This window comes from Miscanthus floridulus, chromosome 5, assembly GCF_019320115.1.
Source record: "Miscanthus floridulus cultivar M001 chromosome 5, ASM1932011v1, whole genome shotgun sequence".
Classification (NCBI taxonomy): Eukaryota; Viridiplantae; Streptophyta; class Magnoliopsida; order Poales; family Poaceae; genus Miscanthus; species Miscanthus floridulus.
In genome coordinates, this window is record NC_089584.1 from 136,622,832 (window position 1) to 136,646,986 (window position 24,155).

At 44.9% G+C, this 24,155-nt stretch overlaps 3 protein-coding genes and 1 long non-coding RNA gene across 10 annotated transcripts; 3 read left to right on the plus strand and 1 right to left on the minus strand.

Moving 5' to 3' along the window:
- The first annotated feature begins 157 nt into the window (after positions 1 to 157).
- LOC136450904 (DNA repair protein recA homolog 3, mitochondrial-like) lies at positions 158 to 4,489 on the plus strand. The gene is made up of 8 exons (XM_066451574.1): positions 158 to 472; positions 1,085 to 1,142; positions 1,326 to 1,540; positions 1,699 to 1,786; positions 2,491 to 2,663; positions 2,771 to 2,917; positions 3,309 to 3,440; positions 3,772 to 4,489. The coding sequence occupies exons 1-8, from the start codon at positions 395 to 397 to the stop codon at positions 4,162 to 4,164; spliced, it is 1,284 nt and encodes a 427-aa protein (XP_066307671.1). The 5' UTR covers positions 158 to 394; the 3' UTR covers positions 4,165 to 4,489.
- Positions 4,490 to 14,997: 10,508 nt separating this feature from the next.
- Positions 14,998 to 19,779, plus strand: LOC136450906 (U-box domain-containing protein 45-like). 4 transcript variants are annotated; one of them, XM_066451583.1, is made up of 7 exons: positions 14,998 to 15,463; positions 16,138 to 16,219; positions 16,549 to 16,734; positions 16,858 to 16,965; positions 17,092 to 18,302; positions 18,413 to 19,300; positions 19,514 to 19,779. In XM_066451583.1, exons 2-6 carry the CDS (start codon positions 16,169 to 16,171, stop codon positions 19,260 to 19,262), a joined length of 2,406 nt encoding a protein of 801 aa, XP_066307680.1. In that variant the 5' UTR covers positions 14,998 to 15,463; positions 16,138 to 16,168; the 3' UTR covers positions 19,263 to 19,300; positions 19,514 to 19,779. The 4 variants fall into 4 exon arrangements, with proteins under 4 accessions (XP_066307680.1, XP_066307681.1, XP_066307682.1 ...); XM_066451584.1 differs by lacking the exon at positions 19,514 to 19,779 and having other exon boundaries at positions 15,627 to 16,219; positions 18,413 to 19,492; XM_066451585.1 differs by lacking the exon at positions 19,514 to 19,779 and having other exon boundaries at positions 14,998 to 15,176; positions 18,413 to 19,492.
- Positions 19,780 to 21,076: 1,297 nt separating this feature from the next.
- On the plus strand, positions 21,077 to 23,120 carry LOC136450907 (OVARIAN TUMOR DOMAIN-containing deubiquitinating enzyme 4-like). Of its 4 annotated transcripts, none has more exons than XM_066451590.1 (6): positions 21,077 to 21,261; positions 21,884 to 22,005; positions 22,152 to 22,192; positions 22,433 to 22,531; positions 22,612 to 22,776; positions 22,899 to 23,120. In XM_066451590.1, the coding sequence occupies exons 1-6, from the start codon at positions 21,225 to 21,227 to the stop codon at positions 22,909 to 22,911; spliced, it is 477 nt and encodes a 158-aa protein (XP_066307687.1). In that variant the 5' UTR covers positions 21,077 to 21,224; the 3' UTR covers positions 22,912 to 23,120. The 4 variants fall into 4 exon arrangements, with proteins under 4 accessions (XP_066307687.1, XP_066307686.1, XP_066307683.1 ...); XM_066451586.1 differs by adding an exon at positions 21,389 to 21,415 and having other exon boundaries at positions 21,136 to 21,261; positions 21,884 to 22,192; XM_066451589.1 differs by having other exon boundaries at positions 21,122 to 21,261; positions 21,893 to 22,192.
- A 151-nt stretch (positions 23,121 to 23,271) lies between these two features.
- LOC136450908 (uncharacterized) lies at positions 23,272 to 24,144 on the minus strand. The gene is made up of 2 exons (XR_010758477.1): positions 24,004 to 24,144; positions 23,272 to 23,794 (listed from the first exon to the last, which is right to left on the minus strand). It is a non-coding gene; the product is annotated as an uncharacterized lncRNA (long non-coding RNA).
- Positions 24,145 to 24,155: the final 11 nt, after the last annotated feature.

Genomic DNA, 24,155 nt, shown 5'->3' on the forward strand with positions numbered 1-24,155 from the left:
TATAAGCCCAATTCATTAACTGATGGGCCATGAGAGGCTTCTGCGCGAGCCCATCTGGAGATAAGATACTACCTCCACAGTTTACGTGGACCCACTTGCAGTCAACAGCATAAGGAAACCCCCACAGACAAGGTCATCAGTTACTATTCTCTAACTCTGACAAGCAGGCTCCACACATTTTCGAGTCCACGGGCGGTCCATCGGAGTGTACGGCAAGCACCGGCCCGCGGGGCGCTCTTCTCGACACCCGGAGAGGCGGAGACCGGACTCAAAAGGGGGCGAGGCGGAGCGCAGCCAAAACCCCGAGCCCCGCAAACCCCCTAAACCCTAGCCCCCATCCCCCCCCTCCGGGCTTCTCCGCGCGGCTTCCAACGGTTGGAGGCAAGCTGCCGCCATGGCGACCCTCCTCAGGCGCTCGTCGCTGCGGCGCGTCATCGCCGCCGCCGCCTCCGCCTCTTCTTCTCACCCTGAGGTCCAACCCTCGCTCTCTCCTCTGTATTTAAGCTTTTTTGTGGTTTGGGTAGGCTGGGTTGGTGAGTGGCGATTCTCGGTCGAATGCTCGATGCGTTTAGTTGGGTTTTCTACTGTGCTCATTGAGAGTGAACCCTAGTTTGGTCACAGGAGTTTGATCGTCTGTATGCGGAATCGCGTCCTTTGGGGCTAATTCCTCTCGATTTCAGTCTCAATTCGCGACTGGGTAAACCCTTTAGTTCCGTGTCAACATGTTTTATCCCATAACTAATTTACAGGTTTATCTCTTGCTTACTACTCCCTGCTTTTATTGAGCGCCGGCCAAATATCACTTTTCTGTCAGAAATGTTATTTGATCTTACTGTGTGGTAGATTTGTTTTCCTATTGTGTGACCACAATACAAAATCATAAGCACTCCCCATTGCTGTTAACATTTTTTTAATTCAACAGCATTCTTAAAGCACTATAATGGCTCAATAATTTTTTGTAGTATATACAGCAGCACAAGATTAAAAAATAGTAATGGCACTGGGGAATGTGATACATGCACTAGATTTTTTTTAAAAAAAAAAATGTGACTCATGTTTTTCTGATACTTTAATATTTGTGCAGAGCTGTAAGCAAGGGATCTGTGGCTCCACGTTTCATTACCGAGAGTTCGCATCAAAAGGTTATAGACAAATTCCGTTATACTTTTTGCACATTGCTTGTTGTTTTGAACTCTTGATCTCTTATTGTTACCTGCATTGTGACATGATTATACTACTAGTACAGGATTTCTTCCTTTGCTTCTGTTATACTCCTTTGTCACTGCCCATTGGATCAGTTACTGACTCTTCTCTTGCCTATATAGCCAAAAAGAAGAAGTCAAGTGGAACTGACTCTGGTGAGGAGAATATGTCAAAGAAAGACTTGGCTTTACACCAGGCTATCGATCAAATAACGTCTGCATTTGGGAAGGGGGCGATAATGTGGCTTGGGCGTTCACAAGGCCATAGAGATGTACCTGTCGTGTCTACTGGATCTTTTGCTTTGGATATGGCTCTAGGAACTGGTGGTCTTCCAAAGGTAAGCATTTGCATATTAATGATTTAAGTAGATCTTTTTTTGTTGACCATTACATGATATTATTTTCAAATTGTAAAATTTGATTAGTCTAGTTTATGATGTTGTAAGTTGATGTATTTTATTTTGTATAAAAGTTTCATGCTAGATATCTTTTATAGGGGCGTGTCATAGAGGTCTATGGTCCAGAGGCTTCAGGCAAGACAACGCTTGCTCTACATGTCATTGCAGAAGCACAAAAGAATGGGGGTAAACTCTGAACTTTCAATGATTTCCGTAGCATGGGAAAAAATAGAGGAAAGTAGCTTGACAATTAGGATAACCAAAGTTTGGGATTTTATAGGATGCACCTGATCTGGTGAATTATCCGCTCAGCTGCTTTCTTTTTTGTGTGTAACATTCACCAGAGGGGGGCTATCCTATGGAAACTGCTCCTTTGCCCGCCCCCCTGATCCAGAAAGGGAGACCCAACCTTGACATCTTTTAAGGCAGTTTGTACATGCATCATGATTTCAAAATCAGAATTATGTAACAACTTTATCTGTTCTTTTTAAGCAAGTCATGAATATATTTTGAAAAAGGTAGTTTTCCAGTTTGATTCTCAAATGCTGATTTTCCTTTTTAAAATTTTGCTGGCCTGCCTACTTAACAAAGCTTTTTGAATAATTGGTTGAAAGTTGCAATACCTGAAGTTAAAAGAAAAGCTGTCCTTACCTTTTATTTAGAATATGAATAAAATATGTAAAGACGTCAGCCGTGGATGTTAGTTTTCACTAGTTTAAAGTTTGAACTTCCTTTGTCTACAGTCTACTAAGCCTTATAATTTTTCGCTGCCATGCCTTATCATTTGACTAGTTTGAATCTTAATTTCAATTATGCCAGAATTATGCTTTAGTTACTCTCTTGTAATTCTATAAGAACATCTTAATGACTTTTTTCTTTCTGTTTTCTAGGTTACTGTGCCTTTGTAGATGCAGAGCATGCTTTGGATCCAGCTCTCGCAGAGAAAATTGGTGTTGACACTAACAATTTGCTTCTTTCTCAGCCAGACTGTGCTGAGCAGGCACTCAGTCTTGTGGACACACTGATTCGAAGTGGATCTGTTGATGTTGTTGTAGTAGACAGTGTAAGACCTCATCTTGAGCGGAGTTGCTCTCTATTTGTATTTGTGCAATATTGCCGTTTCTTATGAGATTAGATGCACAGTTCATATTATCTCATTCTACTATGCAGGTAGCTGCGCTTGTTCCAAAGACTGAGCTCGATGGTGAGATGGGTGATGCACATGTTGCTCTTCAGGCTAGGTTGATGAGCCAAGCTCTTCGCAAGCTTAGCCACTCCCTTTCACTTTCGCAGACAATTTTGTTATTTATTAATCAGGTATTAATCATACATAATTTTCTCGGTGTTAGTTCAAGTAATTTATTTATAATTTATTCCATTATGTATCTTATTGAGGCGAAGCTTCACATATGTCAGAAGATTGTTGCCATATTGAACTTTAATTAAGGCTATAAATATAGTTGTATTTTTTTTTTACCTTCAAGTTCTGGAATTACATGTTGCTTAAGCAAAAAAGGAATGCCACTGTAAATTAGGAAACATTAGCATACAATTCTATCTTTTGAAGGGATATACCTGGTTCTTCCTGTGCAATCTTACCGATTTTTGCATGCAATTGATATTTGTTTTTTATGCAGTTATATCCTTATTTTTCCTTAAAATGGCCTGTATTTTTGCTGCTAACTTAGTCTCTTTGTCTCCATTGTAGATCAGGGCCAAGGTAGCCACATTTGGATTTGGAGGACCAACTGAGGTCACTTCTGGTGGCAATGCCTTGAAGTTTTATGCTTCTGTTCGCTTGAACATCAGGCGTATTGGTTTGGTAAAGAAAGGCGAAGAGGTAATTAACTAAATCATTTATTTAGCATTTACCGGATTTAGTTTAGTATCCAGTACTTTAATGTTTGAAATTCAGTATGTTCACAGCATGACTTTGATTTAGCATATACATGTCTGCATGAGGCCTATTTAACTGAGCCACTACTAGACACATGGAATAGGCAATTTATAGGCATCTACATGTGCTGTCACTCTACAAGCATAAATTATTAGTGAATTAAAATAACTGACTCTACATATGCCATATGGGCTTTGCAGTAGTGAGATTTGGTGCTCCCTGAAACAGTATTCACTTTGTGTAGCTTTTGAATGATGATGTCTTCCATTTGCAGACAATAGGTAGTCAGATTGCTGTGAAGATTGTAAAAAACAAGCATGCCCCACCCTTCAAGACTGCACAGTTTGAGCTTGAGTTTGGAAAGGGGATATGCCGCAGTTCTGAGCTTTTTGAACTCGGATTGAAGCACAAGCTTATAAAAAAGACTGGTGGTGCATATTATAGTTTCAATGATATGGCTTTCAATGGTAAAAATAATCTTAAATCTTACCTTGATGAAAACAAGAGTGTTGCAAATGATCTGGAGATGGAACTAAGGAGATTGATGGTAACTGAAGCACCTAAAGAGCAGGAGGCAGAAGATAGTTCGGCGAGTGATTTGCCTGAAGAGATTGTCACACCTGAAATATCGTCAGAAGAGGATCTGGGAGCCGTAAACGAAGGTTAACCAGTGATCTGATGTGCTGGCAAGTGGGAACAGAATTTCTGGAGCAGTTGTTCCCGTAAAACAATATTTTGGGTCCTGAAGTCACCACCGTTTGGATCGACATGACCTGTGGTGTTCTGGTGATTTCACTGTAACAGACTTCAGTTCTTACTGTGCTTATACAGTAGTGTAGCATGAAGAGAAATCGCATTGTGTGAAATCATGCTGATTGCTGAGTGGTGGAAGTCGAAGTAAGCCGGGTAAGGGTGAGGCATTGTGGTCTGTGGCTATTTGAACTTAGTAAGCGACGGTAAAATGTAGTGGCGTGGTCGTGTACTCGTGTATATATGATGTGCACATTTTGAGCTCGTGGTGTCACGTCGAAGTCAATTTCAAAAGCATTCTTTATTGAGTGCTGCTAGAATTACATTGAGCTCCCTCCACTTACGGTACTTGCCTGGTTTTTGCTTGGAGTAGCTAGTTTTGGGTATGGATGGTGCCTGTTGCTGGAAGATACTCGTAGTACAATGTAACTGGGGCTTTTCCGATCTGGGCTGATCCGTGTTTGCCACTTTTCTCATTTGGGCTGATCAGGCCCATTGAAAGGTCCTTTCCTGTAGTGTCCATTGCTCCCCTTATCTGTGTCTCTTTACAGGCATATTTTCTTGGAGGAATGGTAGCCATAACCTGTTCATCAACCAACAAAATGTCATCCTTTTCCCTTTTTCACCATGAAAGTGGCTCCCTTTTCAGGTGCCAGTTGATGCAGGAGATGATTTCTTGCTGGCAGTACTTTTTGTTCCTTGTGGCATAAAAAGGCTTGATCAGGTAGTACTACTACTAACTCACCCTTGCCTTCATCATTTTATCCAATCCAAGGTTGCTTCAGGCGATGGTTATTATAATAAATCTCTTGGCGGGGTAGTAGTTATCTGCTAGGACTGTACGCCTTAGCAGGTGAACAGCAATAATTTATGGGACGGGAGTGTCCTTTGTTAAGGTGAGAGTGACAATGCTCTCTGTTGAGCGCCATGTGCATTATCGTTGAGACTGTCAAGCTAGATAAATGCTCTCTTGGGCCTCATCTTAACTTAACGAATTCAAGAGGCAACTAATAGCTATTTGACCTATCCATGTGCTAGCATAGAAGTTCAATTTCTTTTCGTTATTAGTATCACTGTGCCAATCACCTTTATGGTACACTCGGTAAACTACCTGCACGGCGAGTATTAAGTCCATGCCTATACAGAAACAAACGGCTCAGCTTTGGCTGTGGCTTGTCGTAAACGATCGTAAATTTCTAGCTGAAACAATATTTTTCTCTCACACAAACCAGTCAGCAGTACTTCTTCACGAACCAGCAACGATATGAACCAACCGAACAGGCTGCAGGTTTGTGGGGGACTTTACTGCCATCTGAAGCACCCTGGCGTGGTGTTGTCCGCTCTCCAATCCACCGCGATGCTGCACACGGACACGGCAAGTACAACGCCTCGTCGTGATTCATGAACTGGCATTGCCGTCGGCGTCGCCCCTGCATCTGCATGGTGCCATCCCCATCCCCATCCACATGGCCCTTGTGCTCCGTAGCCCGGCCGCTCCCCCGGACCCGTCCTCCCTGCCCGCACGAAACAACAACGCACGCATGCAACGCCGGGAGGCGCGGTGGCTGGTGTGGCCAGGCACGGAGCCAGCGGTGGGGCTGGGGGGCTCCAGCCCCCTACCGCTCGCGAGCTAACAAAGTCCCATATAGCTATCGTCTAAAATTTCAGCTGTAGATGTATAGATAGGAGGGGCTAAGATTTGCTGAACTTCTCTTCTCGTTAATTGCTGTTGTTTAGTTCCACTTAAATTTTTTCCGAGCTTCCTCCCTGTTGTGGCATGTGGTGCAGTACTCCGTACGTCCGATCTGGTGCCGGTGCCATCCAACGCGCGCGGCGGCAGCGGCACTGTCCATCATGTCCTCCTCGTAGCTGCAGGCAGGCAGCAGCCGCTGTCCGTGGCGCCACATGCGCTGCACCTGGAGCCTGGAGCCGCCCGTCCCCGCCGCCCTCGCATTAACAAGTGCCCCAACGCCGCGGTCGACGCCCCTGCGATGCCGGGGACACCGTCATGTGCAGCTCACAAGCTCCAAACCCCAGCCTGTAGGGTAGTGGTCAGCCTCAGTCTTGAGGTCTCTTGTTACATACCGACCCAGAGGGAACGAACCATGTACGATGATGAGTTGGTGACGACAGCACGCTTCGTTACGGGTGCATTTTTCGTCGCTTCCAAGTTCTCCTTTCCATCTTTTGCATATGCCAAGGCCAAGCTTGTGCTAGAAACAACGTAAGTAACGGGGTGTTTGTTCCACCTCCTAAATTTTACTCGTTGTTTTATCGGATGTTAGACACATGTATGAAGTATTAAATATAGACTATTTATGAAACTAAATGCATAGATTGAGACTGTTTTGCGAGACGAATTTTTAAGCCTAATTAGTCCACGATTTGACAGCGTGGTGCTACAGTAAACATGTGCTAATGCCGGATTAATTAGGCTTAATAAATTCGTCTCGCAAATTACTGACGGCCAATAATTTATTTTTTTATTAGTATCTAAACACCTCATACGACGTCTCATGTGACACGTTCTAAACTTTATTCACTCAACCGAACACCCCCTAATCCTAGCTAGCTAGGCTTGCTCTGTTTTCTGTTGGTGGCGCCAAACTAGCAAGAAATTTGATGAGTAGCAGCCTAGCAGGAGTATGCCCTAGGCCTAGGGCATATGCACATGTGCATTGATCACTTGGCCCTTTCTGTCAACTAAAATGTATCTGGCGTACCAACGTGGCCATCATTAGCGCATTGATCATGACCGATTTAGTAGTGATGATTTGGTGTGTGCGCCGTTATTGAGTTAGTTATATGCTAACTTATGGTACTGACCGTTTCAGCCCTTTCAGGTGAGAGCTGCTCGCATTGTGATTCCAATCGGCAACAGCAATCTATACTTCTGTCCATCCCTTCCCTTGGAGGACAAAAAAAACTTTGTTCATTATCCACCGTTTGCCATTAACAATCAGCCATCGTATGGTCCACATTAAAAAAAAAAACAAAAGATACTATAGACTTAAAATTTCTTCTCTGGTGTGCCACTAATCAAGGTGTATGCTGACTACTGGGGAGACACATCACATAATATGATCCGCCATAAATCCATAGAGGTCTTTGCATTGCACAGCCATATATCTTGCCAGGAACCTTGACCTCTCGATCGACGTCATCCCTTAGACGAACATATATAAAATTAGATAATTCATCAACAAATGAAAATAATACCTACACTTATAGTTGGAAAAAGGGAAGGACAACAAGCATTATGCATATATCACACAGTTCGTTCCGAGTAGCTAGGCGACGACTACTCTACTTCACCGTGAAGAAGTTTCTTTAATTTCGAAGAAAATCAATCATGCAAATCCTTCAAAAAAAAATCAATCGTGCAATGCAAACACTTTTGGACCTATAGGTAAACACATGCTTCTAAGTAGTTCGTGTCGTCGCAGCTAGCAACATCATGATTTAGCCACTTGTTTTGCTCTTCCACGAATACGTCGCCTTTCGGTATTAAGACCGGCCGGGAATTCGGCCATTTGACGAGCTAGCTAGCTAGGCCGCTTGATATGATTTTGATTGGACTAATTATGAGTGCCGGCTAGTAGTAGTACCACAATTTGCAAAAGGATGACGATGGGACGACTGGTCTCCGCCTCTCTTTGATCCGCGCCCTAAACTACTTGTAATCAAAGCGACACGGACTAGTCTCATCGTGTCGCCATCGTCCATCTTCCAGCAAATAACCGTGCCGGGGCCAACATATTTAGTAGGAGTACAAGTACCACTAAGAGCCAGCCAGCCACGTGATCGGAGCCACTAATATGAATACTGGCGACCAAGTTCTTTTCTTTTTGCGAAGATGTGGCTACCAAGTTATGTGGTGAAAGAAAAATGGTGGCATGAGTGTTATTAGGATCTGCTTAATAACTAAGCTTGGGAATGACAACTTGGTGCTCATTTTTCCATCTATGCATGGGTGTGAGGCTGGTAATAGCAGTTGCTTTTAGTTTGGTGGTCATAGCTTCAATGCCACCATACGATGGAGTTTCCGCCATTTTAACTGGATTTGACCCAATGACCTCTCACAATATCGGTATAAAGATGGTTTGATGAGAGTCGACATCACGAAAGAATCCACAAAGAATGACTACTAAAATAATAATGCCTCGCCATTTGTATTTGTATTTGTATTATTTCCCCAAGCTTTTGACGCTTGTGGTTCTACATGCATGTCGTGTTGGGTTGGGCCACGTACGTACTATACACAAGAGATATGAATATGAATGTGATATGATAGTGTGTGATGACACGCATGATAGCTAGCTAATTGAGTAATTGTACTGGTGTCTCTACTGTGCATTAGTGTGATATTTTTTTGCATGCCGACTTCACTTGCTTGGATTGGAGAGCGAGCTTGTGGTCGTGGGGAGGAGGACGGAAACGGAACAGCAAGCAAATAATGGAGCCTGCCGCCCAGAGCATGCAGGGCAGGCGCCGGCCTTCGGGCCTTGCCGTGTGCCCAATCATTGGTGCCGGCCTGAATGACTCGACGAGCTTGTTAAACCCAACGATAGCTAGCATTATTGTTGTTGACCATATAGAAACCTCACAATGTGGTGACAGAGAGAGAGAAATCATGCAAGTACTGTATTGCTGCTTGTTTTATTTTGATCCGCATTACTATTTTCCTCTCTCATGCGACTGCGCTCGCTGCGCCGACCATTTGCCTGAGATCCCCCATAGCTTGTCTCCTTGTTGCACGGAGGTCAAGCTGTGACTGTGACGGTCCGGGTTGCCATGATGATGCTTGGGGACACCTGACTTCGGAGACCAGGCCCGGTCTTCTGCTCGATATCTCTTCTCCGCTTCTGAACTGCTCGATATGCGGAACTACGTACGTGCAGGGGCGACCTACAGACTGAAAGTATTCACTCCCCAAGTAAATACGTAGAATAGTGCATGCTTCTCTTTTTATTCCCTATATATGTCCCGAGACAAAAAAAAAATTACATATCTCACATTTGGATGACTAGTTAGATTTGCAGTAATAGTATCAACCATTTGTATCTCTAAATATATTTATTATCAAAATATATTTCGCTAGTAATCTAATGATACTTGTTATGCGCTATAAATATTAGTACTTATTTCGTATATATATATATTTGGTAAATAAAATTTGAAAAAGCTGGACACTTCGGAAAACGAGATGTGTGTGTGTGTGTGTTTTGAAACGGAAGGAGTATGAAAGAACATGCTCCTTCATTGAGTATGCATGTGGGATTTGCTAGAGTACTCAGAAGTGATTGTGTACACTCAAATTGGATGATAATTATGTTTGCAAGATGCACACGTATTCTTAAGGCATCAGCAGTGTATGGAATCAATTTTTATAAATAACTTGGCATCCACTGTTAAATTGATCCCAATATTTGGAACCGAGGATTGAACCTTTGACTCCACAAGGTAAAGAGTCTGGTTGCACGACCATGAGTACAGTACAGGAGCAGTCTAAGAAACGTCCATTACGCACGCTCTAAGATTTGAAGATGTAGCATGCTTTTGTTGGTTTCAGCCAGTCCAAACCAACCAGCCAACAGTGTTTTTCTCTCACAATAAACCAGCATCAGCCAGCCCAAACCAACTCAGAAACCGACCAGCGAACAGGCCGGTTAAATTTTCAACGAAGAATAAGCCTATTAAGTATTTCTCTGATGTCATGGAAAGGCCAAATCCTCGTGGCCTGTTCTGCGACCCCCCAAAGCTCCAGTGATGGCTGTCGCCTGTGACCTGTCGGTGGCCGGCCAGGGCCCATGGGGGGCGGGGCGCAAATGGTGGCCTTGCGGACACCGGTGCAGAATGATGCAGCTGCCGTCATCAACGTCGTATAAGCAGCAGGATGCCCTGCTTAAACTCTGTTCACTCTGATGAAGGCCCGAGATCGAGAGGACTCAGAGGAGGCCACCAGGGCATGCATGTGGTCGATGCCGACCACGCACAGATCAAAAATTCAAAACCAAAGCAAGCTTTTTATATAAATATATATATCCCATCATATCTCCATCTAGGGACAGAGCACGTACTCGTAGTGAGAGCGAAGAAGAATCTCATGCATGCATAGACAGGCGCGAGCTTGGCTGGCGCGTCCAGTCACCAGCCGTCAGGTTTTGAAGTGAGCGGAGCAGGAAAGAAACGAGAGGCCGGCGTGGCGCGCACATACACGAAGAGAGGAGTGCGCGGGAAGGGAACGGTCGCGTCGCAGCCGACATGCATCCATGCACGCACGAGCCAGCACGACGGCGGCGCCGTGGCGGTGGCGCTAGCTGCTGCGTGGATGCGGGGTTCGGTTGGTTGATAACTCAGGCCCCGTTCAGTTGCCAAAAATTTTTGCATAGTACATGTCACATCAAATCTTGCGACACATGCATAGAGTACTAAATGTAGATGAAAAAAAACTAATTACACAGTTGGTCGAGAAATCGCGAGACGAAACTTTTGAACCTAATTAGTCCATAATTAGACACTAATTACTAAATACAAACAAAATGCTACAGTGAGCTAAAATCCAAAATTTTTTGATCTAAACGGGGCCTCACCAACAATATGCATCGGTTGGGTGTTTTGGAGTGAAGTGAAGGCGACGGAATGGTAGCGTGCGTCTCTGTGTACCTTCTCTTCTGCTTCACAGGAATTCCCTGCCTGAGAAGGAAAAAAAGAAGAGATGGTGTTCACTACTAGCAGTATTATTATTCTATACTACTCGTAGTTCAACCAGAGAAATTCCCTTGGCAAACGTAGCGTGCGTAGCCGTAGAGTACAGCTGTACGCGCACGCAGGGCACGGCGCGGACCACGTAGGCTGGCTCCAAAGCACGAGGCGGGCGCCGCGTGTCCAGGCGGGACCAGCTCAGCTGCATGCCTGCATGCCACCGCCGGGTTGGTGCCTGGGTGGGTGGTGATGGTGACTGGCGGCTACAGCCTGCAGGCCTGCAGGCCTGCAGCGCAGCATGACGTGACAGCGGGCAAAACCACTGTGCCACTGCCAGTTGGTATGGTACAGGTAGGCAGGTACAGCCTACAGGCAGGGCGTACGATCGCTGGCCCAGAGCGCTGTCCCGTCCGTCCACGTGGGTGATCGGGCTTCGACGGCCGCCGTCGGATCCAAGGCCTTCATTGGGCGGCGCCCGCGGCGGCCCCCCTGCCCCAGTCTAACCCGTCCGTGGCCGTTGGCGGTGGCGCCATGGAATCCCCAGTCATGGACTCATGGCCTGGGGCGAGATATTTCTCTCGTTTGTTCATCGGCTCGACTCGACAGCAGATGCAAACAACTGCCCTGCTACTACAGGCGTAGTACGTACAGTAGGCACGGTACAATTTAGGAGTAGTTGTACTACTTTGTACAATACATGCTGCAATAATTGTAAAATGTGTTGTGTCATAGCCCAACGGCTGGGCTGACTAGTACTTAAAAAAAATGTCTAAGAGCCTGTTTGGAACGCGAGAAATATTTCCCGTTTTTGTGTTTTTCTGTAAAATTGAATGGGTTCCTGTGAAATTCCTTTGCGATCCTTGCGAATTCTTGTGAAATTCGATGCATGGTTGACTCCAGATCATTGATTTGGGATTTGTATATCCTATTATATTAGGTTACTTATTACTTTAACCACCGATGATTAATGCTGCCATGTGCTGCTCCGCAAATTTTAACAAGGTCGTTGCCCATGAAATGAAAACGGCTTCAATATAGCTAGCCCGTACTGTATATGTATGTACTCCTCCAGTAACATGCTAATGTACGTATGACCAGACGTACGTACGGGCTGCTATATAGTACTGGCCGCCGAGACGTGCACCCGGGGGCGGATTCAAAGGGGTTGCCGGGGCTACAGCCCCCTGGTGAGCCTGATTTCTTTGTTAGATCATAGTTACTTAGTCTTAAATCATTATTAATTTTTAGCTCTAGTCATAAATCTATATTATTTAGCCCCCTTTGTCCCCATCCTGCACCGGCCACTGCGTGCACCCGCACCCATCCATTTGGATGGATCATTTTCACGTGTGCTGCTACGTGCCACTGTTATTATTAGCCTGTTACCGTGGATGCTTCCACGTGAGTCATCACTGCTCCCGTGCAAGACTGCTACTGTGTGTAGTGTAGACAAGCAATCCCACCGTACTACCCAATACCCATGCACGGTGATTTATTTGATCTACTTGTGTTATTATATTACAATAATGCACCGCCGCCATTATTTGGGTTTAAAGTAAACTAATTGAATTAGCTTTCCCTAAATAAAATAAAATTATGGTATATGAAAACAGCTCTCCGTTGCTTTTGTTTCAAAGATGAGGATTCTTGCTAACTTTAATTAATTAAATTCTCCACTCCAAAACAAAGACTAACTAACTAGTGGACACAGTTGCTCCTTCAAGGGTTTGCTGGTGCAAAACACATACAACACGCACTTTCCAAAGCTCAAAGATCAGTGACCACTAACCAGACACTGCATCACACACCATGGAGGAATTAGTGGTCAGTTCTCCCCCTTCCCTTTCTTTAATCCATCTCCAAAGGGGTGGTGATCATCACCCAAACCAGTCCACCCAACAGCAAGATCGCTACTACTATAGCGTCTGATGACTGGATTAAATAGAACAAAGCTTAGCTTACCCGGCGAATGCATGCATGATTTGGTCTCTCTCAGTCTCAGGATCCACGGGAAAGCGAGCGGGGCTCTGATCTAGCTCTGACAAATGCTAAATTTATTTAAAGGGCATGCTGCATGCATGGAATCATCGGCCAGTGGAAGGGCCATTCATCACACATTCATGTATGATTTAATTATGTCCTATCATATTAGTTAATCAACTGGTTATACACTACTACTGCCATAAACAATTGTATTGGGATGTCAAGATTTGTTTGTCTATTCCTCTCCTCCTGTCTTAGCAGGGCGGCTGTGGTTTGGTCAGGTTTCGGCATCTGATGGATGGAATCAGAGATAGATCCCTTGCAAGGGAATAGAAAAGCCTCCACTTGGAACGGTCACTATGCAGGCACTAGCTCGATCAGATCTCTGTGTTAATCTTGGTTCCAGTTGTTAAGTTTGGGATCTGATTTAGCTGCTATTTACTCGCTCATCGGTGGATGCATTATCTTGAGAAAGAAAATGTGTTTTGGAGTGGCAATGTTTGGCCACAGGCATATGCAATGCAAGCTGGCTTTATTTTGGAGAATCGGCAGAAACATCAATCATGTGCTGGTAGCAGAAATTGTAGTGATTTAATTACTACTGCTCTAAGTACATCACAGTACTGCTCTGCTCTCGGCTAAGTACTAAAAAAATGGTGCTCCCGTGACGAAGAGGAGGCAACTCAAAATTTCCATGGAGGCAGTCTTCATTTTTCTTATGTTTTTTTTCTACATATTTACTTATCTATTGAGTTTTATTTATATATTTATACACAGACGTATATCGTGAGTTGAAATAGACTAATGCGTTGCTATATGTATCTTTTCTTCACTGCAAAGTAAGTTTTTTTTTTAAAAAAAAAGATGAGCCATACACATTTTGACAAATTTGGCCAAGTGGTTTGAACATCAGTATCATCATGGAGAGGGAGTGAGAGGAATAAAGGTAAACACATCACGACTTGTCATCTAGGTTATCTTGCTTTGATGGGGATCTATTCCTACAACTTGTATTTGACATACGTTTGGATTGTAACTATAAGAAGTCATACATGGATCGAATGACCCCCTTCATGAACAGTGACTTCTCTCCTACTTTCACTAAAACGAAAGACAACCGGCTTAACAGCTTTTGTAGCAAGTACTTATACTTATCCACAACTATAATTCGTTAAACAATTTCTAAGAATGGCTAACACATTTTTCAACACATAAATGTTGAGTACGATTTACACACGATCCCTGATGGTGTCTAGGATTTCAGCAATAAATCATTGTGCCACTATCTACAGTGTTCCTAAAAGATAGCTACAACTAATTAACATCAATTTATGGTATTTTCCTATAAGGCCAATTTCAATGGGGTTTCATAAGAGTTTTATGAGCATTAATAGGCTGACATGACACCGTATTGACGACGATAGAGATTATAAAAGTTTCGTGGGAGTAGCGAGAGTTTTCATGAAGATGAAACTCTTCTACGCTGTTTTCTAAAATATGGGTGTATTAAAAACTGTAACATGAAACCCCCTAAGAGTGGCCTAAGAACCAGAGGAGGCAATTGGTTGGCGTTGAACCAAGATTTTTTTAAAAACAAAACTAATATGAATAAACAAAAACAAAGCCAGACTTCTAAGGTTTCTAATAAATGAGTTTTGTACTTTTTATTTAATCACACTTGCTCACCATTCACTAACCAGCCATGCTAATGGAAATCCGCATCTCACACCCTGTCTCTGACATAGACAAGTAAAAAATATGTTTTTATTTCTTTGTTGGGGCCATATGTACATTTTTAATTTTAATTAAAATTTAAGAATTTCAATGGAAACTGTACCAGCTTAAGGTCCTGGCCCCGTCCCTGTAGCTAACAAATCATTTCCGAGAAACCAAATGTCTTGTCCAAACTTCACCAGAAACATGATGAGCAAAAACAAAAAAAAAAAGAGACGAAGTTTGACCATTTTTTATGGGGAGCGTTATATTAATGAAAAGAAAACACAAAAAATATAAAACGGCATTTATTTCACTGCCCCCGGGCTCAGACCCTGAAATCTGATAAAATCCACTCTCAACTCCAACGTCCCCCACTCTCCATTATTCTTCCTTCCTTCTCTCCTCTCTCTCTCTCTCCTCCCCCACCGCCCCACGCTCTCCCCCGTCCTCCCTCGTCGCCGGTGACCCCTGCGGAGCCGCGTGGATACCTCGCCGGGGAGATCTGTCTGCCGTTTCTACGAGCAGGTATCAAAGCTGGAGCCTGGTTACTAGCAGGCTGTGGCTGCATTCGGCCTCCCCCTCCTCCTCAGTCCTCCACGCGCGCCCCGGCCTCCCTACAAGGCTCTGGCTCTGAAGACTTCTGAAGACTAAGCCAAGCTCCCTGCGCTGCTACGCAACGCGGCCGACCCTTCCTTCCGCCGATACTCCCCGTGCTGGATCCTCTGTCTAGTGCTGCGGCTGCCAGCGCTTCTCATCCTCACTCTAGCGGAGTGGAGATCCGTCCGGGCGTGGATTGATTTCTTCTTTTCTGGGTGAGTGATCCTAGCTTGTTTGAGTGGATGCTGGGAGAGGTCGTTTTCTTGGAACTCCATCCTTTGCTGTGGCCATGAGCAATCAAATCGAGCATTAAGTTCTGGATTTGTGTTTTCCGCCGCGCTATCTCCGACTAATCCCGTTCATCCATCTGTGGCTCAGCTAGGTTCTTCAGCGCACAAGATCGTTCTCTCCCTACCCCCACCCAAAAATAAATATCGCTTCATCAAAAGTCCCATGGCCCACGCTAAGTCCATCCCTGAACCTGCCGACATCATGTTTTTCTTCTTCTTCTTCTTCTTTTATTTTTGGGCACAAGAATGGTTAAATGCTGCTCACTGGGTACATTGGCGCCTTAGATTTGTTCAAAATGTGTGATTTTGGAGAAGAAAAATTATTGGGCTCCAAGGGGCTGAAAATCTCAAAATTAGCAGAGGGAGCGTCCTTTTCAGTGGGTTGTTTATGGGAGCCAAAGTTTATTCTCCGTGAACAGTGTATTGCGGGCTTGCCAGTAGATTTTAACTCTTCCATTTCTGCTAGTAATAGCTGGACATTTGATTTGTCCCATTCTACAATGTCCAGCCCTGTTCTTTCCTTTTAGCCTAAGAAAAGGCCTTGAGAAATATTCAGAGTGAAGTGCTAATGTTATCTGTTTTTCTTGTGATTCTTGCAGTCAGATGTTGGAGCTCAGGTAGTAGCCAACGATGGAAGCAATGGAGGCCGAAGAAGGTCCTTTTCTGGCTAATGATGCCAAGGTATCATCTTTACAGTGAATATGTCTGGTATTCCTGTTAATCTGTTGTTTGCTTACCTTTTGTAAGTACATCTTAAAAGCCTGTTATGTTTGTTGATCAATGAGAACTACCTTTTCTTTTCCATATTGTTTAGGTAATATTTGTTTCAATGGTTAGTACTATCACAATGCTTTGATTTCTAAAGGTTCCTTTTTCTTTAAAGACTAGTTTGTACTGTATTGAACAAACACTATACTTGTACTGTACTAAGTTACTGGGACCTTATAGCTTTCCGTTTTGGGGTTTGCTTAATTTAGCAGCGAATCTGAAGAAATATTGGTTTTATTCAGTTGCATGCAGGAATTTGTAGAGCATTTCATCCTTCTGTATCTAAGCTCTCCGCCATTTTCCCCTTTATCGAAGCATCAAGACCCAGAAGCAAGTCTGGTATACAGGCATTGTGTTCACTACATGTAGCTCTTGATAAAGCCAAAGGGCTGCTTCAACATTGTGCAGACTGCAGCAGACTCTACTTGGTAACTTCTTATTCCCCTTTCCCTACTACTACCGCAACACACTTATTTCATTTGTAGGGCATTTCTTTTGGAATTTTTTGCAATTGGAACAATTTTTTAATAGATATTATATTTCACTTCTAGGCCATCACTTCAGAAACTGTGCTTTTAAAGTTTGAGAAGTCTAGAAGCCAGCTTCAGGAGAGTCTAAGGCGCACTGAAAGCATAGTAACGGAAGATATCGGCTGTAAGGTATATTATGCACAAAAGTCATCTAGTCAACATCTTTGGTTCACCAATCTTTGACGTTGGCTTTATGGTTTTGCGATTATTACAGTGTGTAGTACGGACTGACACCCTGAACATGTTTCTGTACAGATTGTGGAGATTGTTGGTGAGCTGGAGGAAATTGTTTTTACATTGGATAGATCAGAGAAGGAAGCTGGTGATGAGCTGATCAATTTGCTCCAGAGAAACAATAAAACAAATGGCTCCAGTGATAGTGGGGAGCTTGAGGTCTTCCATTTGTCTGCTCTTAAATTGGGAATTACATCTTCTAGGGCAGCACTCACCGAGAGAAGAGCCCTGAAGAAGCTAATTGAGAAGGCTCGTTCTGATGAAGACAAGCGGAAGGAGCTTGTTGTGTCATACTTGTACAATCTTATGAGAAAGTACTCAAAGTTCTTCAGAAGTGAGGCTGGTGATGATACAGATTCTCAGGGATCGTCTCCATGCTCACCAACAGTATTAGGCATGGATGATATGTATGGGCCGTACAGCAATGGTCGGGCATTCAGTAGACAGCTTTCGAGCATTCAGTCGTTCAATTCGAGGTTTGGATCTTTCAATTCTAGGCTTGGATCATTCAACTGCAGACGTGGTGGTGGTCCAAGGTCTGAGAATATGTCAATCCCTCCTGAAGAGCTTAGGTGCCCTATTTCCTTACAGCTCATGTATGATCCAGTCATCATTTCATCTGGGCAGACTTATGAGCGTATTTGCATTGAGAAATGGTTCAATGATGGTCACAGCACATGTCCTAAAACACAGCAGCAACTTGCCCACCTGTCATTGACTCAAAACTACTGTGTTAAGGCCCTGATTGCCAGCTGGTGTGAGCAGAACGATTTTCCAGTTCCTGATGGTCCACCAGGAACTTTTGATGTAAATTGGAGGCTTGCTTTCTCTGACACTGAGGGTACAGGTTGTGTGTCTGTTGAAAGTTTTGATTGTAATAATGCAAAGAGTGTCAAGATTGTCCCAATGGAGAATGTTAGAAAGGAGGAGCCAGCAAACAGTGAATCGGGAATGCTGGATGACAGCTCTTGTAACAATTTCGATTTGAACGAGGGCTATGGGAACTTGCTGCTCTTGCTTCATGAAAGAAGTAACATGAACAGGCAGTGCAGGTTGGTGGAGCAGATAAGGTACCTTTTGAAAGATGACGAGGAAGCAAGGATCCTGCTGGGCTCAAATGGCTTTGCTGAGGCACTGGTTGAGTTCTTGAGGAATGCTGTGAATGATGGAAATGAGAAGGCACAAGAAGTTGGTGCAATGGCTCTTTTCAATCTTGCAGTCAACAATAACAGGTATTATTTCCTAGTGGTGTGGTGCTAACTGAAAATACTTATTATTACTTAAACTTAGTGAAGTATTTTTGCCTAGAAATTTTGCTTATTAAAACCCTTTCTTATTTCAGAAACAAGGGACTCCTGTTATCTGCTGGAGTCGCCGATCTACTTGAGCAGATGATATCGAATCCACGCCTATCTGGTCCTGCCACAGCACTCTACCTTAATCTTTCCTGCCTTCCTGATGCAAAGGCCGTCATCGGTTCGAGCCAGGCCGTGCCATTCCTAGTCGACCGTCTGTATAGCCAAGATGCCAGCAACACGAAAGACAGCTCCTGCAAGCATGACGCCTTGTACACACTGTACAACCTCTCGAACCACCAGGCCAGCGTCCCGGCGCTTCTAACTGCAGGCATTGTGGATGCTCTCCACTGCCTCGTCACAGACTCTCCGGAGTCGGAGGGGCTTGGTTGGACAGAGAAGGCTCTCGCGGTGCTCATCAGCCTCGCAGCCACCCAAGCTGGCAGGAAGGAGATCATGTCCACCCCCGGTTTGGTCAGCACGCTAGCGACGCTGCTGGACACAGGCGAGCCAACGGAGCAGGAGCAGGCGGTGTCATGCCTCCTGGTGATGTGCAGCGCCGACGACAAGTGCATCGCGCCGGTGCTCCAGGAAGGGGTGGTCCCGTCCCTGGTCTCCATCTCGGCGGCCGGGACGGGGAGGGGCAGGGAGAAGGCCCAGAAGCTCCTGAAGTTGTTCAGGGAGCAGAGGCAGCGGAACGCGCCGCCACCCCAGCAGCAGCAGCAGCAGCAGCTTCTGCAGAGCCAGCTGGCGGAGGGCGGGAACGGCGGCGGCGGCGGCGGCGCTATCGTGTGCTTCCGGGAATCGAAGCCGCTGTGCAAGTCCAAGTCCAGGAAGCTGGGCAGGACGCTGAGCTCGCTGTGGAAGAACAGGGGCTTCTCGCTGTACCAGTGCTAGGATGTATGCTAGAGTAGTGTTTTGAGTTGATCAATGGGGTATGTACATCATCTTCTGCCTTGTTTTTCCACCTGGTCTTTTTCTTCTCTTCTCTCGGGTATTGTTCTGTTTGGGGTAAAAAAGAGAGTAAACCTTTGATGTTCTTCCCCCCCTCCTCGGTGGGGTGATGTAGGGCATTTTCCAGTTTGACCTTGTCAAGAGGTGTGTACAGTTGTTTCTTCCTCGGTCTCTGATACTCTACCCCTTTTCAGATCAGACGCTTCTCCCCCTTGAAAACCCAACACGACTTGCTTGCAAGCAACTGGTTGTTTCTCCAGCCTCCCGAGCGAGCAGCTCCGCTCCGCGGCTCCGCAGCTACAGGGGGGCAAGCTGCTGACTGTCCTACCCCTGCGCCTGATGGGTTTGGGGAGTGGGGAATTGGGGATTTGGAAATGGGAAGGTCAGATGGGCCATTGGGCAGTCCGGCTAGGTGTGGCCTGTGGGCTGCTTTCAGTTAGACGCGAATTACAGCGAGAAAATAGTGAAGAATCGTAATTTTGAGACCTTAACTATATTGTACATGTATATACCTCAAGAACTACTAAAAATTTTCTTAAAAATATTGGATATGCTCTGACACAACTGTAGGTCCGCCCATAGCCTTAATGATGACTCTTTTGCACATTGCATTGTGAGGTGCAGACGCACAGCTCTTTATCAGCAGCCTGACGCAAAAACCTAACCAGAGTTGAGAACAGGCTTGCCCCATGGCTGACTCTGACAGGTGATGCTCCAGAAAGCCGCTGGCTAGGCTAGCGCACTGCTGCGTGTGGCGACAATGTAGGGTTGGGTAAGAAGTAAGATTGACAGCAAGTGAGGCGAGGAGAGCAGCAGAAGACACCAAGGTCGCCGATGAAAGGGAAATAATGGCATCCGCACATCCTGCCGACAGGAACGAACCGAGCCCTCGTCGACAGGAACGAACCGAGCCCTCGTTTAGCTGCCGGATTCGGCAGTGGCAAAATCACTGTGCCAGCACTGTAGCGCACTGTAGCATTTCGTTTGTATTTGGTAATAATTGTTTAATCGTTGACTAATTAGGCTTAAAACGTTCGTCTCGCAAAGTATAACCAAACTGTGCAATTAGTTTTTGATTTCGTCAACATTTAGTACTCCATACATATACCACAAGTTTGATGTGACGGAGAATCTTCTTTTTACATAGTACCAAAGTTTAAATTTTGGGGTAACTAAACACCGCCAGTTGAGAGCCACACGGAATCGACGCCATGCTCGGCCCCTTTGGCTTATGCTAAAATTTAGCTTACGTTTACGTTTATGTTAAAATATTATGGAATAAAACACTGTTTCATGCCTGAAAAATATCATAAAAGCGCACAGGGCTCGTTGACGCCTCGTCCCCACGGGGGGCCCGGACCCAGAGTGGCTAGTAGGCTGGGCGGACGGCCGGCCCCCCGTTCCGTTCATGCAATCATCACCATTCACCACCAAGGTGTTGGATCCATCGCCTCCTTGCCTTTGCAGTTTGCGTAGCTCAGTCGATCAACTGCCCTCCTGCTGCTTTAATCTGCGTCCACTCACGACCACGAGGTTAATTTGAAAGCCACGGGTCAGCAATTATTGTGTCGGGAAAGCAAGCAGAGAGCAGGGCAGCGCAGCGGCAACGGCTCCGATACGGCTCCACTCAACGGAGCGAGCGGTAGAAAATTTTCGGAAGAGCAAAAGAGGCCCCCGCGGAAAAAGGCGTGCGCTGCGCACACCACGGCCGCGAGAGAATCCAATTCCAATTCCAGCCCCACGTCCCCCCTCTGCCCACTTTGTTTTACATTCCATTCCATCCCGTCCCATTTGCAGCTCCTTCCGTGCTCGCTGCGTCCTCCTGCTTCCACCCTTCCGTGCCCGGCACCGGCAGCCGGCAGGGGCAGGAGGAGAGGATCGCCACCGCCGCCCCGGCCCCGGCGGATGTCGGATCGGGAGCTCCGCCCTCTGCGTTCCATCAGTATGTTCCAAACGCCGTCCCCGTTCCTTCGTGAATGCTTGATTACCCCTCCTCCCCTGCGTGTTTTTTTCGAGCGCTAAGAATAGGCTTCTTTTTTTTTCTTTCGGTGGCGATCGGTGATCGAAAGCGGGCTGATGATTCCTTCCTCCTTCTGGTGCGGTTCCTGGCTTGTTTATGGTTCAGAGATCGTTGGTTTTGGACGCGATCGGGAATAAAGTGGCTGCATCATTGCTGATTATACAAAAGACACCCTAACAATGATAAGCTACCAATGGTGTAGCAGCAAGATGCCTTTTCTATCTCCACATATATTCCATTTTCCACCAATCCTTTTGCTTGTGTATGTGTGTATAACGGTATACTATGGTAGCAGTTCTAAAGCTGCATCTTCAGAGATCGAAGTGGGTCCTTCCTTTGCTAAAATCAGAGATCAGAAACCAGATCGACAAAACAAATAATCTCCTCCTGACAATCCACGCTACTAATCTTAAGTCTAAAGTAATACTACTTGTTTTCTTTATGTGCGGGCAATCCCCCATGGAGCTTTCAATCGTCAAGATGTTCTGGTTTACAGAACATACCTTATGAATCGCACTGACGCTGCCCTCACGTTTGATTACAGGAATCACAGGGGACGGTCGATGCCTGTTCAGGTCCGTCGCTTATGGCGCCTGCTTGAGGAGAGGAAAGCATCCTCCGAGCGACAGCGCCCAGAAGGAACTGGCTGACGAACTTCGAGCCAAAGCGAGTGTCCATCACCTGGGCTTCTGATTATTATAAGTGCATCCTTGTTCGATGCATTTCGAAAGAATTCTGAAATGTTGCGCGCTGTGGTCTTCTTGTATTTCCACGTCTTTATTATTGTTAACCTGCTATTGTGTCTGTTCCAGGTAGCTGACGAGTTTGTCAAGAGAAGAGGAGACACTGAATGGTTTCATCTTCTTTCCATTATTACTTTACTGATATATTGCCTGGACAATTTTTCCCCACTAGGAGTAAACAGGAAAAGAATATGTTCAAAATAATATATTCTCATACGGCAACTTTACACCTTGTTGATAAAAGTCTTTCAAAATACTGTCATCCTTAAAATTCTATGTCAAAAGAATACGCTTTAGCTTCAAATATACAAAGACGACTATGTCACATTAACTCTTTTTCAATGTTATAGGTTCCTTGAAGGCAACTTTGAGAATTATGTGAGACAGATGAGAAAGCCTCATGCTTGGGGAGGAGAACCTGAGCTGTTCATGTGTTCCCATGTTCTCAGGTTGGCGGCCAACTTATCTGTGCTAAGTGCAGCCTTTTGTTCATTATGGTCAGTGAGAACTGAGAAATGCTGCATTGCAGGATGCCCATCACCGTGTACATGTATACAAGCAGCTCTGATGGCCCTAGGATCATAGCAGAATATGGCCAGGAATATGGAAAGGACGATCCAGTCCGCGTTCTCTATGATGGTTATGGACACTACGACGCACTTCAGCCATCTGTTGTAAGAACACAATCAAGACTGTAAGTACAGCACTGTACAAAATCCGACAATAAGCAAACTTTGCACTGCTAAACTACATTGTGGCTTCAGTATTATATTCTTATCTCGGAACCAATAACCCCCCCCCCCTGTAAAATTGCAGAAGAGGTGTGTAGATAACGAGGGACTGCGGTACCTAAGCTTCTTCTATAGGACAGCTGCATAACTGTGAGCAGCTCAAGATTTAACGATGCTATTTTGCTCCATTTTGACACAACCATAGAGCAAATATGAAATTATACCTGGCTTGACTGTACCGACCTGTTCTGTTCTTCAACGTTTGATGTATAAATAAAAAAAAACACGAGAACGAGTCAGAAAATCAGTTGAGCTACCTGGTACCATGCTTAGCATCAAGTGATCATGTAAAGTTTCTTCAATCATTTTACACAACAGAATGGCTCTAGAGAGTTGGTATATGAGTGCGAGCAGAATATTCTTTTGTTCAATTTCACACAAAGGTTCTCTAGGAAGGCTGCATAAAAAGCTGAATGCTAAAGTTGTCATATTAAAATTCTCTTGGACTTTGTATAGGATGGCATGAATGTTCAGTGCTCATTTATACTGGTTCTGAGTTACGGTCGTGTCGAAATCTAGTAATCTGCAAAAAATGAGGTCGGTGAAACATGAGCACACATGATATTCCTACAATAATTTTATCAGCGACAACCCCAATTGCGTTGAAAGGGAGGACTTTTTACACAGAAGCCACCGCGTCGCAGTAATTAAATTACGATGGCCTATTTGTCATCTCCTAGTCTTGAAGCCGTTGACAATAAGTCACTAATCCATGGTACAACCAAGAAAGAGGAAGCTGAGTCATGGAAGCTGCTCGACATGTCACGCAGTTCTGGAGCCTGATCTTCTGAAGCAACAACTCTGGTTTGACAATCGCATTGTTTGTTACGACAAAACCCCCTCCTCCGTCGATCTGCTTCTCCAGCATCAGCAGCTCTTGTTGCCTAGGCAACAACAGTTTGCTTGGTCGTGTTTTAGCTTCTGCAAGGATCCATTTTAGCATAGTAAGAGATACTGTATATTTTTTTGTAGGTATGTCACCAATATGAATTTGGTTTGAAAACAAGTGGAATAGTAGCTGACTACAGCTACACGTGTCAAATAAAATGGGGGCCGGCTGGCTGTGTGTTCATTTATCTAGCGAAGGACTTGTGAAATGTGCAGCGCGTTGCACATCAAGCGATGCGTACCTCAACTTGGTCCTTGAGCTCTTTGATGTAATCTACAGCAAGATCCAACATGTCCGACGTATTTGTTTGCTGCATATTCAGGAGAAACACTAATAAACACACTGATGAAATGGAAAGCCACAAACAACGAGAACTGCTAGATTCAGCTGTTC